General features: G+C 36.7%; 2 protein-coding genes across 3 annotated transcripts in view; both read right to left on the reverse strand.

The window, feature by feature from the left end:
- NCR3LG1 (natural killer cell cytotoxicity receptor 3 ligand 1) overlaps positions 1-2,133 on the reverse strand; it is a 9,945-nt gene extending 7,812 nt beyond the window's left edge. The window contains exons 1-2 of the mRNA XM_006904732.3: positions 1,745-2,133; positions 235-579 (exon numbers count right to left, since the gene is read on the reverse strand). Of these exons, the coding sequence (XP_006904794.1) occupies positions 235-579; positions 1,745-1,838 (439 nt within the window). The 5' untranslated portion in view covers positions 1,839-2,133. The remainder of the gene's footprint in view (positions 1-234; positions 580-1,744) is intronic.
- Positions 2,134-7,499: 5,366 nt separating this feature from the next.
- NUCB2 (nucleobindin 2) overlaps positions 7,500-18,625 on the reverse strand; it is a 46,661-nt gene continuing 35,535 nt past the window's right edge. Inside the window, exons 12-15 of one of the 2 annotated variants that reach the window (XR_003046117.1) lie at positions 15,674-15,844; positions 15,314-15,395; positions 12,192-14,916; positions 7,500-10,884 (exon numbers count right to left, since the gene is read on the reverse strand). Coding sequence is in view for 1 of the 2 variants with exons in the window: in XM_025046350.1 (XP_024902118.1) it covers positions 15,306-15,395; positions 15,674-15,844 (261 nt within the window). In the remaining variant the exon portion in view is untranslated. Of the gene's footprint in view, positions 10,885-12,191; positions 14,917-15,305; positions 15,396-15,673; positions 15,845-18,625 lie in introns of those variants that run through there. The other variant, XM_025046350.1, reaches the window with a different exon arrangement.

Here is an 18,625-nt window from a genome sequence, read left to right on the forward strand (position 1 = left end):
ATCAGTCCTCAGGTAGATATTATTATATCTGTTTAGAGCAACGAGCACTGAGGTTCATTGTGATTAACAACTTTCCAAAGTGGTCCAGATGTCCGTGGAAGCCCAAAACTCAAACCTGTGTCTATCTAACTTCTAGGCCCATGCTCTAAACCTCTGCTCCACTCAGCCCATCTACATTTCCACCCCAAGCCCTATCATCATCAGAACCACAGGGCACTGTCATCAGGCACTCACCTACAACCTTCAGGAAGACTGTTCCCTGTGCCTTCTCAGGGGTGACCACCATCTCACATCGGTACCTTCCTGCTTCCCTCAGCTGGATTCCAAACAGTTGCAGTGAGGCATCCCCCGTCTTCAGCCTCGATAGAGACACGATGGCTCCTGATCCAAATGCCTCCTGGTGGTTTCCATAAAACTCAAACACTTTGACCTCTGTTTCATTCAGACTCTCCCGAAACCAGGTAATACCCATAATGTTGATGTCCAGGTGTGAGGAACCAGAGACCTTGCATGAGATGGTGGCATTGTCATTCAGAAACACGGTCTGAGTCTCCTCTGCCATCTCCACTTTTAAGACACCTGTGGCAATAAGAGAACTCAGTTATGAGAGACCCTGGAAAAAATATAGCCCTTATACTTTCAAAACACTACCAGATAATTGGAAACAAATTCCCTTTTTTGGGGGGGGAGGAGAGGGGTCTCGTGTATAGAGGTTTTGTGCTCATCTTGTTAAATGTATTCCTAAGTATTTGATTCTTTTGATGGTACTATAAATAGAATGGTTTTCTTTTTATCTTTTTTTTTGTTTTTTAGGCGAGACAACCCTTGGTTGACCTCACAGATTACAAGGACCTTGTCAGCTTACAATCCCTTATTTTTTATTTTTTTACACCTACGGCACCTGGTCTTTCTAGGTAGTCTCCCATCCAAGAACTAACCAGGCCCAACCCTGCTTTGAGAAACTGTCTTGTTTCTCAAACTTATGGAAATGGTATTGAGTTATATGTCTTTGTTTCACCTTTTGGCACTACACTTTCCTGATCATTCCACATTTCTGTGTGTTGCTAGTCCTTTGCTTGAAGTTGCTGCCCAGTTCTCCATGGTGAACATCCACGTCTGGCTCAACTACAGCCCCACGGATGGACACCCAAAGGGTCTCCCTAGAGTCTCACATCCCCACTACCACCAACCGCTTGGCATCACCCAGCCTATATTAGCCAGCCTAATAAATGTCAAAGGATATCTTACTGCTGTTTTAACTTCTATTCTCTGGTTTGTAATGAGTTTAAATATCTCTTTAGATGCCTTTCAGGCTTTTGGTTTCCTGTTAAATAATTAGAAACGTGTCTATCAGTGTTCCCAGAAAAAGTAAAAATTGTATGTTTGAATATCACCACTCACTCTCAGTAAAGACTTTAGCAAAAGTGTAGTTTTCTTGTTGACAGGCAGGTGGAGTATTTTTCTTATTTCACCCTCTCTTATTTCACCATATCTAAAATGATGCAAGAGGGGCTGAAATTTACGGAGCACTCAAAAGCACAAAATTTAAGGAGGCACTTAGTCTCAATCCAACTTCCCAATGAAGAGCTCAGAGTCGAGGATCTTCAAAATACAGCCCCTGGTGGCTGCGGCACCTCCTGTACCCACTCCGCACCGTCCCGCACTCCCGGGCAAACCCATCATCCCGTCCTCCCATCCCGGCTCCCCACCTCCATCTCCACCTCTACCGGCGCCGGGGTCCTACCTGCGGCGGGCAACGTGAGCCATGCGACCGGAATCAGAACCAGAAGCAGTCTCAAGAAATCCCATGATACTCGACCTGCTACCCTCTCATCCATGCTTGGCAATTAGGCCGGCTCTCCGAGCCGGGGCCCGCGAAGGAGACCACCACGCCCCCTGTGCAGTGACGTCGTTTGTAGGCGGAGGGTTTACCCATACGCGGAGGGTTTACCCATACGCGGAGGGTTTACCCATACGCGGAGAGTGTAAGGCGTATTCTTCTGCCTCTTGGTCTTTGAGCCTCTTCTGCAACTCTGCAAAGTTGTTTTGATTACGTGTTTTATGCTGCAAGAGAAGAGCCAAGCCACTGGCGCGCTAGGAGTTAGTTGAGCTTTTAATTTCTTGCTTCCGGGCTCCCAGAATGCCAGGAAGGGGAAACTCCAATGGTGGTGACCACGGTCATTGGATGCGCCACGCGAGAGTGCTGCCCACGTGTTGGGGGTGTCTGCTCTTACCATCGACATGATAAACTTAACATTATTTATTTTTTAAAATAAAAATAAATAAAATCTTGCCATACTTAAACCGAAAGCTAAATTTATATCTCCAGGACGCTTCAGTCAAACGTCTGAAAGCAGCTTTTAATTTCCCCTCCCCTTACTAAACAAAAAGTGGCGTGTAACTTTGTCAAGCAAAAACCTAAAATGCTCATTTAATAACCAAGTTTTACCACCTCGAGACCAGTTTTTAAATCAATTTAACTACAAAGTTCAGAACACAAGTGGCATTGCTAGTATTATAAATGCACACACCTGTTTCCCCCAGCATCTTGCATGACAGTAGTTTCATTGATTCTTAATTTTCTTCTCATATCGTTAAAAAAAAGTGTAATCTACAGAAAATCACAGGCAGACCTGGACTCAAATGCCAGGTATGGCATCTGACGATTATGGGACAGTGGGCAAGTTGTCTCACACCCCAGGCTTAGTTTCCACTTCTCTAAAATTGAGATAGTTGAATCTTCCCTTAAGGGCATTGTAAGAATTAAAGAATCGGGTGGGGTGTGGAGCAAATCCCCAGTAACGAATAGTCTTATTGGCATAGTGAATTTAAAGTTTATGGTACTGTCAGTAACTAAGCAAATATTTACATTCTCAATTACCTTCGAACAAACAGCATGCATAGCTGAAAGAGCATAGAACTTGTTGAGCAGGGAGCCCACAATCACGCCCACTAGCTGAAGGGCCTGCAGAAGGTCACAGTTTCTGGGCCACAATTTTAACAAGTAGAGATCTGCAAGGTTAGGTCCAGCTCTAAAATTCTAAAATTCTATATTACACCTCTTCTCAACTGCTACCTCCTCCAAGGAGCCTTACCGGGGAGAATCCTCTTCTGCTATTACTGACTCATTAAATAACATCTGCAGGAGAAATATATGCTGAATCTCTATACTTGCCCAGAATGGAAATTCACAAAGTTGTGGCACATGCATATCAACCAGTAGGAAATTGAAGAAATTACCAACAACAAAAAAAAAAAAGTAAAGAGAGTAAAATTAGCAGATTTCACCATTTATATTAGATTTAAAGATAAATCAAAATATGTTAAATACTCGTGCTATTATTTCTACCAATTTCACATTTATTTAATTCTTGTAAACAGGCAAGAAAATATATCTTCTAACACTTTTGCAAATTTTTCGTTCAACCCCAAAACATACACCAGAAGCTTCACGAGTGCATCTCAAACAAATACGTATATATTCTCTGACGACTTTGTATGTCCTTAATCGCTGCATAGCATTAAGACATAATCCTCAAATGCTGGTTAACACTGAGGTCATTGATACAAGACATATTAAGTCCAGCTTGCTTTTGGAATGTCACATACTATTTGGAACCATATTTAAAGGCATGAAAACATCCAACAAGTAATCAGAACGGTGAAGAAGAGATACTATATAAGGACATGCATACACGGACAATACAGCAGAAACAGTAGATACTGTCAAATATCCATTTTCTTTGAAAAAGCCACCAATTTCTTCCTGAGCACAAGGATTTCCAAAATAAAAGCCTCCATTTCCAAGCCTCTCCTGGAGCTAATTGTGGCGATTTGACCAAGTTCTGACCAAAGTAATATAAATGGAAATGTTCTGTATAACTTCTAGGAAATGTCCTTAAAGGGCGGGATCTTCTTTACCTTCTGTTGCAGGATCCTCAGACAGAGATGGGACACCGAGGCAATAAGCAGGAAATAGCAATTATAGGTGCCGGCACTGGCTCAGCGGATTCACACCCAAAGGCAGAGCCCCAATCACAGCGGGGCTTTCCCTTTTATACACATTTTATACTTCCTCACAGTAAAGTGTATTTTGATTGGTTGGTGGGCTGGGGGAGTGACTGACCAGAGTCAGTGGTCTGTGCCACGTCAGCTGTGACACTGGAAAGTCCCTTACCTATTACGAGAAGGGAAGTGAACAACCTTCAACCGTTATAGGAAACAGCTCGGCCTCCGCTACCACACTTCTTTCTTCTGCTGGTAGAAATGCAAATGCCATAACTAGAGCTTGAGCAGATATCTTGGACCACAGTGTAGAAGGTACACATTGAGGAAAATGAGATGGCAAAGAAGAAGGGTGCCGGGTCTCTGATGACTTGTGAAACTTTCTACTAGCCCTAGAATGATACCTCTAAACTTGTAGCACATAAGAAAGTCAATAAGCCACTCTTATTTCAGGTGTTCTCCTTTTCAGCAGAACTTAATCCTAATCACTACAAATGGTAAAAGTAATGGAGCCAGTTTTGCTGGGAATAGATTGGGGGTTTAAGGTGCATTATCAGTCTTTAAATCTCTTGAAAGGCTAACACCTAAGCATATGAGTAGACATGTTATACGACGTTTTCGAAGGCAGAAGTAAGGTTTCTATGTGGAATTTATGGAGAAAAATTTTGATTCAGCATTAAGAAAAGCTTCTCAACAAAGAAATGGGCCATTCAAGTCATCCCACAGCAACCATTTATTGAACTCTGCCCGGTACAGTCTAAGTGTACCAGGTGAGTAAATCAGAGCTCTGAGCCTCAAAAAGCTCATCTAGACCAGTGCTATTCAAAGTAGCTATGACAAAGGACCCTTTTTAAAGAAAATGTCCAACCCATTTATGACTGTTACTTTGTAAAATTCAATAAAAATAAATTCTTCGAAAAATGAAAACAAAAGATATAAAAATGTAAGCCCCTAATTTTTATTAAACTGGCATAAAATTATTTCCAAAGGTGTAAGTAATTTCAGTTTCTACGTAGACCCCTCACCGTGGGCAACACTGATATGTAGACCAGCACCAGTCACAGACCAGTTTGAGAAGGGTCATCTAGACAAAGGCAAATCGAGGGCCATTCTATAAAACAACTGACCTGTACTCTTCAAAAATATCCATATCGTGAAAGACAAAGAAAGGCTATTCCAGATCAAGGGAAATGAAAGCGACATGACAACTAAATGCAAAGCTTAATCCTGGATTAAATCCTGGGTTGTTAAAAAAAATTACTGTAAAGGACAATACTGAGACAATTGGTGAAATCTGAACGTGGACCATATTAGATTAATAGTATAGTAACAATGTTCAATTTCCTGAATTTGATCACTATGAGATGGCTATTACAAAATAATGTCTTGGTTCTTAGGAGACATGCTCATTCACATAGTTAGGGTAAAGGATCATAATGTCTGCAACTTAATTCTGAAATGCTTCATTAAAAAAAAAAAAAGATAGAGAAAGAGCTCTAGCGCAAATGTGGCAAGATGCTAACAACTGATAAATCTAGGAAAGAGCATACCAGAATTAGTTTTACTATTGTTGCAATTTGTTTGGTTAGGTTAACCATTGTTAAAAATTAACAATTAAACATAGATATATATATATACAACTAAAGGCAACGTTAGCTCTTGGCTTAGAAAAAGTATGTTACTGGGAAAATTGGCAAAATATGAGGATTAGTTAGAATTGTATTAATATTGATTGCCTGATTTTATTTAACTTTGTAAGATGTTACCATTTGAGGAAGCTAGGTGAAGGGCATATGAAAAGTGCTATTTTTGCAAGTTTTTCTAAGTCTGAAATAATTTCAAATTAAAAAGTTAGAACAAAATTAAACCCTCACACTCCTAGATTTTTTTCCTCTAGACTTTAGAAGGGAAAGAATCATACACAGCTGACCCTTGAACAATGCAAGGGTTAGGGGCATCGACACCCTGCACAGTTGAAATTCCACGTTTAACTTTTGACTTTCCAAAAACTATACTAATAGTAGTATACTATAGACCAGAAGCCTTACTAATAACATAAACAGTCAATTAACACATATTTTGTATGTTAATGTATTATGTACTATATTCTTATAATAAAGTAACAGGGAAAATATGAAAATCCTAAGAGAAAATACATTTACAGTATTTATTGAAAAAAAAACCCATGTATAAGTAGACCAGCACAGTTCAAATCTGTGTTGTTCAAGGGTCAACTTTAGTTAGAAAATGAGAGCCTGGGTCCTAACACCCAGTCCCTACTACTTTCTACTATACCTTCATCATGGATTCTCTGCCACTGTGATACCTTCCTCTTAAATGGTTCTTGAATTTTAGTGGAAATAAATGTTCCCTGCATATTACACAAACACTGGTGTGTGTATACATGTAGCTATAAATCCTCTGAAGTGACAACTAAATTTTTATAGAAGAACATTCATCACATTAATGTAGGAAGGATGCAAGAGAATTAAAATGTTAATCAAGCTACAATCAGAGACTGCAATATGCTGATCAGCCCTGCAGCTAGGCCAGGAGAACACCTGAATGAAGGAAGATTTTTACTGGGATTGCTAGCAACCCATTCCCCACACCTGTGAAGGAAACAGGAACCAGCAGAGTCATTCCCTATTGCTAAAACCATGGGGAACCTAAGTATGACAGGCTAGGAACTGCCAGCAGGCCTTTTACTCTACGTATTCTTCCCTTTCCTCACTGTATGTCCATATCAAAGGAAATGAGAACTAAAGAATGACATATAAACTGAATTCCCTGAACACCCAGGGTCCTTCTCAGTGCCTTTACTCTGTCTCTCTCACTGTCTCCCTCACTCTCTGCCTCTGAGAAGAGACCACACTGTCTGTGGAGTGTTACCCCTTTTCTAATAAACTTTCCTTTTGACTCTAACTTTGGCATGTGTGTTGAATTCTTTCTTCGCTCTCCACCAAAGCACCCTCTTCTCTCGGTGCAGGGCTTGGCCTCCCCCGCACCACCTCGGGGAAATTTGCCCTGTCTTTCATCAACATCAGTCGGGTTTCCTCCCCAGTGTAGAATCTGTAATGTTGAAAAAGGTTGGTGTGGTTTTCAACATGATTTACCAGCAGTTCCCAAATTTGTCTGCACATTATAATTACCTTTTGAAAATTCCAAAGACCAGACCACATTACAGAAGGATGAAATCACAATCTCTAGAGATAGGACTGAGGCACTGGGATTTTTTGAAACTCCTAGGTAATTCCAATATGCAGACAAACCTGGAAACCACTGTGATTTTGACTTCACTGCTATCTCTAGAAGACCGGAAAGTGGGGGCTGGATAAATTATCTGTGGAGAAATGATGGAGAAGGACTTCTTTCATTGATCTCTAAGGCCCAGAGATTTGATTACTTTATAATGCTAATGTTTTGCAAACAATCCATTCTTTCAAAATTCTCAAATTTGTCTTTTCTCCTAGAAAAGTATGACAAACATTACATATTTTTCTAATTTTGTTTTAATATAATTAAAAATGGACCTATACAAATGACTAGAATATTTTCCAACAAATATTGCACTGAAAGAATTTACACAACGAATGTCAACAAATTCAAATATAATAAACTTGTATACAGTCTCAATGTCTTCCTGATTATCAAAATAAAATCTAATTTTTGTAGTTTTAAAAATAGTCCAATTATCTAAATAAACCAATAAGAATCAAATCCAAGTACACTTCAGACTAATAAAATTTCTTTCCAAAGTTCAAAATTAACAGGACATTTTTAGCCACATATTTATAAAAGGTTACATTTTAAATTCAACATTTAAATTGAAAATCCCCCCAAATTAGCAATAACAGATAAAATAAATGATCTTTAAAATCTCAACTTTAAAATAGGATGTAGAAACCATCATTATTAAATGGTTTTTAAAACATAATAAATATTGATAAAATATAGATTATACAGCACTGGTTTCCTTCATGAAAAGGAAAAGCAATAAAGAAAAAAAATTTTTTTTTTCATGTTTTAATTCTTGAAGACATAGAATAACTATGATCTTCCCTCCAGACCTATTTTAGGCACAAGTTTACATATAAACATCTATGCATTCCTTCCAAAAATATGCCATTTCAATTAGAGGCTATATAAAGAGGTACAGAGACAGTGGTACAATTTGAAAATTGCTAGGGCTTATAACAGATCCTGCACTAACAGCTTCAGAGGAAAAAAACACCGTCACTGAAAAGAGGCTCCTTCCTCCACCTTGGCTACAGTATTTCAACCTCCAGTCCTTTTCTGTTCTTAGGCCCTGACACTAGATAGATAGGCGCAGACAGAACTATTGGAAAGTCACCAGAGCCACCACAAAAGAATGAAACAGTCACTCTGGCCATTAACTGGCTTCAAATTGTTGTCCTTAAAGTAAAATATTTAGCCTCTATTTTATCTTTTGTATAAATCTTTTGGAAATTAATCCTGTTTTAATAAAGTCGCCTCTACCTCTTAATTAGTAATACAACAGACTCTCTTAGAGAAAAGATGGATAGTTTGAGACTCTGAGAGAAGGGGAGAATTCTTTTGAAATTAAGCCCCATGAAGCTGAAGGCTATGAAACTTTAAGAAACCTGACAACATGCTACCACGTTCTTCATCCTTCAAAGCTTTCTCCAGTGGTTAAGGAGGTGCATTAGAAATACAATGGAAAAGTCAACACAGAAGTAGGGAAATGGAAGTACATAGAGAGGAAAGAATTTAATTAAAATTCAGATCATCCAGGCAAAGTAATGAAGAAGCAGTAATTGACACTACTTCTAAACAGAGATTGCTAAATTCATGTCCTGGGCTTTCTATTCCAAAAATATTTTTTCCTTTATTAACAACTGTAAGATGGAAAATGTCTGCTCAGATACATAACATATTTTTTAAACTATTATTATTTAATAAAGAGGGTATAAAAAGCTGAAGAATTGGACAAGAGATATTCATCAGAGTTTGGTTCACTCTGTCAAAGGGAAGGAGTCAGGAGTCAGGGACTCTATTCATGAATTACAAATTTTCTTCATGGTTAAAAGCACTCTCCACAGTGCTCAGAAACCACCTTAGGAATTACAGCCTGCTTGAAGTAGCTATTGAAAAGCTGACTTTTCTGCAATTGTTTTTGTTTTTGTTTTTTTTAGGCCAAGATCAATGTCGAATCAATCTTAATGAAACATACTATGAATATAAAAGAATGAAAATATATACACATCTAAGGAGTAAGAAATGTATACAGGATTAGAACTGAGAAAAAAATTAAGATACAAATTCTAAGATACCTTACTCAATGCTATAGAATAAGAAGGAATCACTACACAAAGATTACAGGAGTTTTAAATTGTTGTTTGCTTCAATACTATCATGAAAATGTTTAAAACATCAAGGGGCATGGCAAATATGTTTTTTAAAAGGAAATAATCTATAAGCCATCACTACTCTAATAAGGAAATATTTATAAAGTATCAACCGTAAGAAAAGAAAGGGTAAAGTTCAAAAGTAAAGCAAATTCAAACCACTTTAACAACTGAAGGATAATAGTGGCCAGCAAAATAAGAAAAGCCACATGGTACCAAACAAATACAGCATGGGCTGCCCATGTGTTTCATACTCCATAGAGGAGGAATCTAAAGTGAAGGTAAGGATTTAATTAAGTGACTGATACTCTCATATCACTAAAAGTGAACATTTAAAATGGACTAAAATTGAACAAAAATAACATTTTAATACAATGACCCATGGGGGATAGCAAAGACAACTAGATGGAGGTTTACTTTTTCTCTCTCAATTTTAAAGCACTCAGACAAATTTTAACTTAAAAATCATGTGGAAAATCATTATTCATTTTTAAATTCCATGGAGAAGCAAAATTATAAGAATTGTAAAATAAAATACTTTAACATTTTAATTATAAGATATACATTCATAATCCTGGAAAGCCTTGGTAAATATATTTAGTCTTAAGAATAAAACGAAAGAGGATAAGAAAATTTGCACAGGAAAAGTCAAATCTATTGCTTACAAGAGATTATGTACAAATTATAAACAAAAGAAAATTTGTTTAAAGGCATGCAGAGCTTTGAAGGCAACTAGAAGGGTGAACATGTAAGGAAAAGTACATTGTCAAGGGCTGGCTGACTACTAAGCTGGTACGTGACATTCATCATCAAGAACCGGACTAACATGAATTAAAATGTATACTAAAAGCTCTGCAGTGAAAACAGTAGACATTTGTTGTTTTTCTACATAAGTCTATAGGCCATATTTGAAAAATTCTAAATTCCTCAATTAAATCAAAGTTTTCATTAGTTTTGTTTTGCTTTGTTTTTGTCTGAATAAACAGGTTGGCAGCGCTGGTAATCATAAATTCTAATTTTTCAATTTGGTGTCTTCACCATTTGCTGCAGATGATTGTTCTGGCTCAGTTCTTAGATTCACTAAGATGGCTACTAATTCATAGCTAACTACTCATTTAAATAATAAATTAAAACAAGTAGAGAAAGATTAGAATCTTGCTAATGATATTGTGTTAAAAAAAGAAAAAGAAAAAAAGGAAAAGATCCGATTTCCTTACTATCTCACACCTTGAAAGCAAGTTGTCATTAGTCTTCCATTATATCACCCAAAAGGAATGTAAGAATAAGCTTTGCGTTTTACTTAATACACCTTAGTCTCTCAATTCCAACGAAAATGAATTAAAGTATTAAATTAGAGGCACCAGTGGTTAAGGGTGAAGGTAGATTTCTCTCTAGTAGATTCTTCAGGAGATAAACATCTTGCATGAAAAGGATGAAGCTCATCATCTAACTCTGGCTTTTTCAATTTCTTCTTGACTGTACTGCACAGCTATAAAATAAAGATTAAATTTTAGGCACTAACCAGAACTGGGTTTGTCAAAATTTCATCTTAAAGAAAATACTTCTCTCAGCCTTCTTTTTATTAGGTTGGCTATCCTAAAAATCGCATTATCATAACACATTAAAATTTTCTTTATATTTTCCTCATGTGAAGGCCAGATTTGCATGTAGGCTTATGGTAATACAAATCTGTTCAATTAGCATGAAAAATAACACTGTTGTAAACAAATCTGGCTTAAAAAAATGTAGAGCCATGTCTCAGAGGATTCTTACCACTATTTCTAAATTGCAATTCTCGTTAGAAAGAGTTAAATATTTCAAAGCCCATTATCTTTTAAAAATTTAATTACATAAATCTAAGTATACTATAAAATTGACATGCTTCATGAAAATTCATATGTGAAACAAAACCCCAAATTACCAATACATACCACTAAGTCAGCTAAACCAAAGAGTATTTAATATCTAAAGTGTGAAGAATGGTGTAAATTAAACATAGGACCAATGCTTTCTAACAGAACTGGAAAGAGTACTATTAGGCACTCTCTAAAAAATAATATTCACTTATAAATGCCCAATACTCACAAGAACTGTAATTCCTTAAGCCATAAATAATTTTAAGCTAACAATTATTTTTAAAATAATATAAATTATAATAATTTGCTGGAAATTATGAGATGTGTCTATATATCTATCCATTATTTATTCATGCCAAAAAAGCATTTAAAGAAATTTCTCTAAGTTCTCCTCCAATTACTTTCTGATTTAACTCCAGTCCACCATCTAAAAAAGTTTACCCTAGGAGAATCTCTGTATTATCATAGTTTCTGGGCACAAGTATAATGATTGACAAAAAGATATTCCAGACCATTTTTTAATGTTTCCTACAATTTAAACAATAGAGATAGGAATTTTTCTCCATCTCTAAAGAACATAGCATTACTCTGTTGAGTGACTTTTCTGGGAGTTTTTAAGCTGAATATAAGCAGAACTTTTCTAGGTTGTTATATTTAATTTTGGGATCCATGATTTAAGAAAAAAATATCTGAAGTATGTTTGGAGAAATATGCAATGATATTTTAAAATCTGCAAAATGAGGACCGAGAGTTTAAAAAATTACTGATGTTGGGAGAAACAATGTAAAATTACAAGGTGTTAAAGTGGACTGGTTCACTCAAGAGCTTTAAACATGCATTCCTATACTACAGATGTAGGAAAGTCAAACACTACCATTTCCCAACCTTTCTTGCAGCTAGGGTTCCAGGGATGATGGGTCCAACAATCAGATGCACTCACCTGAGACTCTCACTCAGAACTGAGTTACAAGGGGAGAAAAGCAGGACGAGACGTATCCATTTTTGCCGACACAAAGTATAGCAGTAGTGGTGTATCCTGGAGCTGGCAACTGCCTGTGTCTTCCTAATCTAACAGGCAGCATCCCAACCTGGCAGGCAGTCTTCACTGCTCCAAAAGCAGCAGCTTCCTTGGCAGCCCTCTCTTGTGATGGAGTTCCTAGAAGCTCAGCCTAGGTTCTGTTTCTTCGACCCTCTCAAAGGGTTCTCAAGATTCCGTGAGTTATCTGTACCCCTAATCAATCTCATTCTGTTTAATAGCTAAAGAAGATTCTATTATCTACAACCAAAAATCTTGACCTATACAGAACTTGGTAGCTAAAAGTAAAGTACAGCAAAATAAAAAGATCTTAAATATGAATGGGTTTAGTTGAGGAGGTAGGGCTTTGAGCGGTGAGACCTCATGCTAACTGAAGTTAAGATATCAGAGAAAGTGGTGGCAGAATTTCAGAATGCTAGCATGTGTGGGCTGCCTCTTGCCTCTTTCGGCAAAGTCCTACAGGAGAAATGTGACTCAGGCTAAAGTTAACAAGTCTGCAAAGATGGAAGGGTACATAGCTTTGTTGAGGGAACTGCTCTGTCTACGAAATAAACTGAAAAAGTCCCAAATCTGGAACCCTAAAGAATTGAGAAGGTCAACTACCATCATACTTCAAACTGAAACAGTTATAAGTAAAGGTTCTGAGGAGGCTGCTAATGCTTTCTTAACCTTTTTCAAGAACCTTATCTGAAGAATTTTATACCAAGTAAGGGAGCCATCCTAAGGAGAAAGATCATATAAAGACTGTTGTTATCCCATCCAAGCCTATAGTTTAAAATGGTACCCAAGTAGGTACCATTCAAGACCCCAGGGGAGAACGAGAATACAGAGGCCAGCAAGTAAAGATGAGGTTCTTTGTGAAAAACTATGTCTTGACAAGATCTTGAAGTTACTAATGGTAATCACTGAAGAAAACAGACCAGAAACTTACTAAGTTTTTAGGGTACTGTTTTGCCAAAAACAAAACAAAACAACACAAAAACCCTAAATCTGGCCTACGACCTAAAACAACCCCCAATCCTCAAACCCAAAATAACAGGACGTGAAGTGCTAAGGCTGTCCAGCTTCTAAGAAAGGCATCCTTACCAATGCCCACTCAGATATGTCCTTAAAAATTAATGGACAATAAAAACCTCCTACAAGGCAACATCAGGGGCCCCTGAGGACATTAGACAAGGGGGTTCCTCCCAGAAAGGTGAATCCAAAGTTGCCTGATAGGAAAACCAGGGAATATATTTATGGACAGAGCAGAGAGATCTTGCTATTTTTCCCAAGCAGTATTTTTTTTAATGTTATGGATCAGTGACTGCTATGTTTCCCATTTTCCCCTTTTCAAAAAGGTTAATTTTACAGCAGTTATCCTGTACCTATCCCACTATTATACATATGGTGCTCATGGGGCAGACACCTTGCTTTTTCATTTGCAGATAGCCAAGAACATAAAGAGCCACATCCTAACCTGATGGAGGGGACTATATTCAGATTTCATGGTCTTTGATCTACGTGCAATAATAGATTGGATTTTGGTGGTCTCCTTTAGGGATGGGGGAAGTGACTGTTTTCTACGTTTCAGAAGAATGTACAATAGATATTTAGGTGGCCGACAAGGCTGTTTGGGTTAAAATTAAAAGTTACCTACCAAACATTCCCTCCTCCCGTTTTCCTTAAAGAATAGTAACTTTTAGCTGGTCGCAATGCCACAGGGAATTTTCAGCTTCCCTATCAGCTAGATAGATAGCCACGTGACTCAGTTTGGGCCAATGAGATATAAGTTCAAATGTTGTGTGGTTCTCCAGGAAAATTGCCTCAAGGAAGCTGGGGAAAGTTCCTTTTCCTGCCCTTCCCTGCTTCCTCCAAAAGCAATCTTACATTGAGGATGAGGTAACATGAAGATAAAAACTATGCACGGAGGATAGCGGAGCAGAAAGATAAGAACGTGGACACTACCTACTTACAGATTTCTTTTATGTGAAAAGGAAAAACTCCTGTTTAGTTTAAAACTACTGTTATCTTTGGTTTTTTCATTATGTATATTAGAACCTGATCTTAAATGATAGAGTATAAATATGAACAAAAAAAAATGACCTGAAATGGTACAAAAACTATTCAGTAGAAGAATTTCTAAGAGTTAAGGGTGCTGAAAGTGGGAAAAAGTTACCACTGGGGAATACTATGGTCTTCTCAGGAGAAGTATTAATATCAAAGAGACTTTTATCGAGAGAGGGGATGACAAGCACCCACAAAAGAATATCTACCTTTATGAGTGACAGCAATTTATTTTAAAAGCAATAGATGGAGCTTTCTCACTTAAATAGTTACTGATAGTTTCACTAAATTATGGCACAAGGCCACTTAATTAAATCACTAAAGGAGAACAAAGAAAGAAGAAGGGAGGTACGAAAGTGAGAGCAGATACTGAGTTTGTTTTCTTCCTGGTTCTGGTAGACTTCAATCCTTAAATATCTGTGTCCAAAAAAAAGTGCTCTCATTTAAAAAGTATCTTCCTTTATTCCATATATGCTTTAAAATATTTATTGAGAAGAGAAAAAGGAAGGGAGGTAAAAATATGACACGGATGTTTATTTTATAGTTTTCTTCCAAGTTCTGGTGGACTTCAGACTTTAAATGACTGTTCAGAAAAAAAAAAAACAAACTCATTTTAAAGGTATCTTTCTGTATTCTGAATCTTCTTATATAATATTTTTGAAATATGCTTAGTCAATCATAGATAACAATTTAAAAAACATATTCTCTAATAATATCAATAGTTGATTAGAAAGAATTACAAATAATATATAAATTATTTCATTATAAATAAGGCTATCAAATTATAGAGCTTTTGAAATATATATACATAAAAATTTTAGAGGCCTTTTCATTTTTCTGTAATACAGGGTGCTCTATTTCTACAAATATATTGAAAAAACATAGATATTAATAACTTGAATTATATTTGTAGTTAATATAGATTTCAATTTATTCATTTTTTTATTTCCTTAAACAAATAAGCAAACAAAATTACATACGTGGCTGTAACTTTGATTCTCCACCAGGCCCTGATGGAGAAATTTCTTGTTGTAATTTTTTTTGTTCCATCTGCTGTATAACCTAGTGAATAGAAAAAGAATGTTTTGAAAGAAAGTATTATTTGATTTTCTGACATGTGTGACCTTTGACAAATCACAACAAACTATATGAAAATTTCTCTCCAAATGAGATATTCAAATTCTAAAATTTAGATTAATATGCAACAATGCAGTTTTAAAAATGCCAAAATTTAAAATACTATAGCTAATAGTACATTGAAATATACATTACAAAACACAGACTTTTAGCATAGCACCTAAAATCCTTTTTAATGCCACAACCCTTTTACAAAATACTACCTGATGATATTCCAGCTTCTGAGCTTCAAGTTGGTCATGCTGACGCTGCAGTTCTTCTTTTTGTTTCTGAAGCTCATCTGCCTTTTTCTTAAGTTCGTTTTCTTGTAAAGAGATAAGATTCTCATATTCTTTCAGTTCTTCCTCTGTGAAGAACTGTTGCTGATCCAATGTCTAAAAGAAAAAAAAAAATGAAGAAAGAATAATCTTAGAAATACAACAATAAGGTCTGATTCAGCTTTAAAATTCTATGATTAGCAAAATACAAAAGAATATGATATTACACCTTTTGGGTAAGAAAGAAGGTGAAATAAGAAAATATATATTTATGTACCTATTTAAGCAAAAAGGAAAACAAGAACAAAAACCTAGAGATTAATGAGATTGTTTACAGAACAAGGGAGAGAACTGGGTAGAAAGGACAAAGGGAATGAGGAAAAGGAAATCACATTCCTCTGAATACACCTTTTTTATACAGATTTGATGTTTGGACAGTGTTTCAAATACTCAAAAAAAAAAAAGGAAATAAAATCCACGAGGACAGAAAAAGTACCCAAATTGAATACAAACAGAAGCAAATAAACAATAGTTTTATTTTAAGTGAATAAAACAACTGACAGAGGGGGAGGGGAAAAAAAAGGACTAGCCCAGAAAACTTTTGAGCACAGAATTTGAACTATATGCCCTGAGGTTTAAAACAAACAAACAAAAAATCTGAACAAATATTAAACTCCTGTTTTGCAAAGGCATGTACTAGCAATTCTGAAACTCTTTGTGCATCCTAGGACTGAGCAAATAAGTGGAATGTTATTGTGGAAAATGGGAGCCAGGTTTTCTATGAAATATGGGAAGAGGAAAAGATAAAATATTGCATTAGAATTGAAAGTGTTGGATTGAAATTTAAGGAGATAGTGTGAACTCATGAGTTTTAATATATATTGATAATTAACTATATAAAAATGTGTGTGTGTGTGTGTATATGTGTATGTGTAAGTATGTGTTACATATGAACATATACATAATATAAATTAAAAATATTTAAAAAAATTTTTTTAATTCCCCAGCTCTGTTATCTGACAAGGCCTAGAAGAAGTAATGACAGTCCAGTAAAAAGGAACACATCCAATAGCCAGATCCTGGTCGGGAATTACAATCTCACTAAAACAAACAAACAAATAAAAAACAAACAACAACAAAAAAAAACAGTGCTCCTCAGAAAAATCGCTGATTTCAGAGGTGGGCAAGAGAAAGAACAAGATGAGCCTTAAACATCTGTTATGCTAAAAGGTAAGAAAGTCATCAAAGAATGATACAGACATGCCAGAAGGCCACAAAAACCAGTTTGTGAAACTCCCACTAGCCAAATCTGGGACACTTTGAGCATCGACATAAAATATAATAAGGATTTAAGCTTATTGAATAAAGTAAGAAGCCATGAGTCTACACTGATATAAACAGAGAAGGGGGAAGGGATAACTTTTTCTTACAATAGAAAGGCAACTAATAAATGTAGAAGGAATGAAGATTAGAAAATCACTTAGAAACATGGCGGAGTGAGAGATGTCTCCAGGTCTCTCGCCTTGAAACAACAATAAGCTGAACATCTAAAACTCAACATAAAACACCCAAACTACACACCAACACGTCTGAGCGTGAGATCTGCGCATAAGAGCTACCACAGGTCAGAATCCCAGGTGTTGGGTGGTGGACTGGGAGAAACAAAGAAGCTTCCTCTCGCGGCTGCTGGAGCTCCCTGTAGGAGGATGGGGAGGGGAGAAGGTGCGGCAACTTCCCTGAACAGCCCTGCCTGGAAGTGCTGTGAGTTCCATGCAGCCAGTGGCAGGTCCTGGTCATCAAAGCAGAAAGCAGAGAAGCGGGGACGGCAGAGAAACAACAGTTGATTTCTACCTGCCACAGTTGCCAAACCAAGGCTGAGCCACAGCCCGCAGCCCCCAACCCAGAGCGCCCCTCCCCTCATATCCTCTGAGACCAAACACTGCGGAGCCCGAGAGGAATCTGAGCAAACGCTACTGAAACTGTCGCTAACACTGACAGGGACTGAGACTGAGGGAAGTGAGTGTGATTAAATATCTATAAGAAAAAAAAAGGCATTATTAAGGCTTTACATAAAGCAGGGATCCAAGAGGCTTAAACGCCATGTACTGGAAACTAAAAGAAAAACACCTTCTTTGTAACGGGCTAGAGAGATCTTTATGTAATAAATCTTTCTGGGAAAAATAGCAGAATATACTTCCATTAATGCCTAGGCAAAAAAATAGTCCATTAAACACCATGAACAAAAGAGGAGATGAGGCATCTCAGAAAGAAAGAGAAAAATCTCCAAAAAATAAGCTTACAAAAATAGAATTATGTGACTTAAATGACAGAGAATTCAGGATGGTACTTTTGAAAAAACTCAGTGATACCAAAACAAATCATATCAACAATTTCAGGAATTGAAAAACAACTACATGAGCAGAATGAGTTCTTTAACTTCTGGAAATAAAGAACGTACTGCAAAAGTTGAAAAATAAAATAGCAAGCTTGAGATATAGAGTTGACCAAATGGAGGAAAGGATCAGTGATATCAAAGACAGAAATCTAGAATTAAATCAGAAGGAAGACAAGAGAAAGCGAAGAATAAAAAATAATGAAAGAGAAATACGAGCACTAGCTGATATACCATCAGGAGGGAAAACATAAGAATATTTGGCATTCTTGAAGAGAAGGAAAAGGAGCAGGGATTAGAAAGCATTTTCAGACAAATAGTTGATGAGAATTTCCCAAATCTGAGGAATGAGCTGGAGCTTGGAATTCAAGAAGTCAACAGAACACGCAATTATTTCAACCCAAAAAAGCCTTCACCAAGACACATCCTATTAAAATTATCAAAAATCAATGAAAAAGACAGAATTCTCAGGGCAGCCAGAGAAAAGAAGGTAACCTATAAAGGAA

The sequence above is a fragment of the Pteropus alecto genome, unplaced genomic scaffold, assembly GCF_000325575.1.
Source record: "Pteropus alecto unplaced genomic scaffold, ASM32557v1 scaffold120, whole genome shotgun sequence".
NCBI lineage: Eukaryota > Metazoa > Chordata > Mammalia > Chiroptera > Pteropodidae > Pteropus > Pteropus alecto.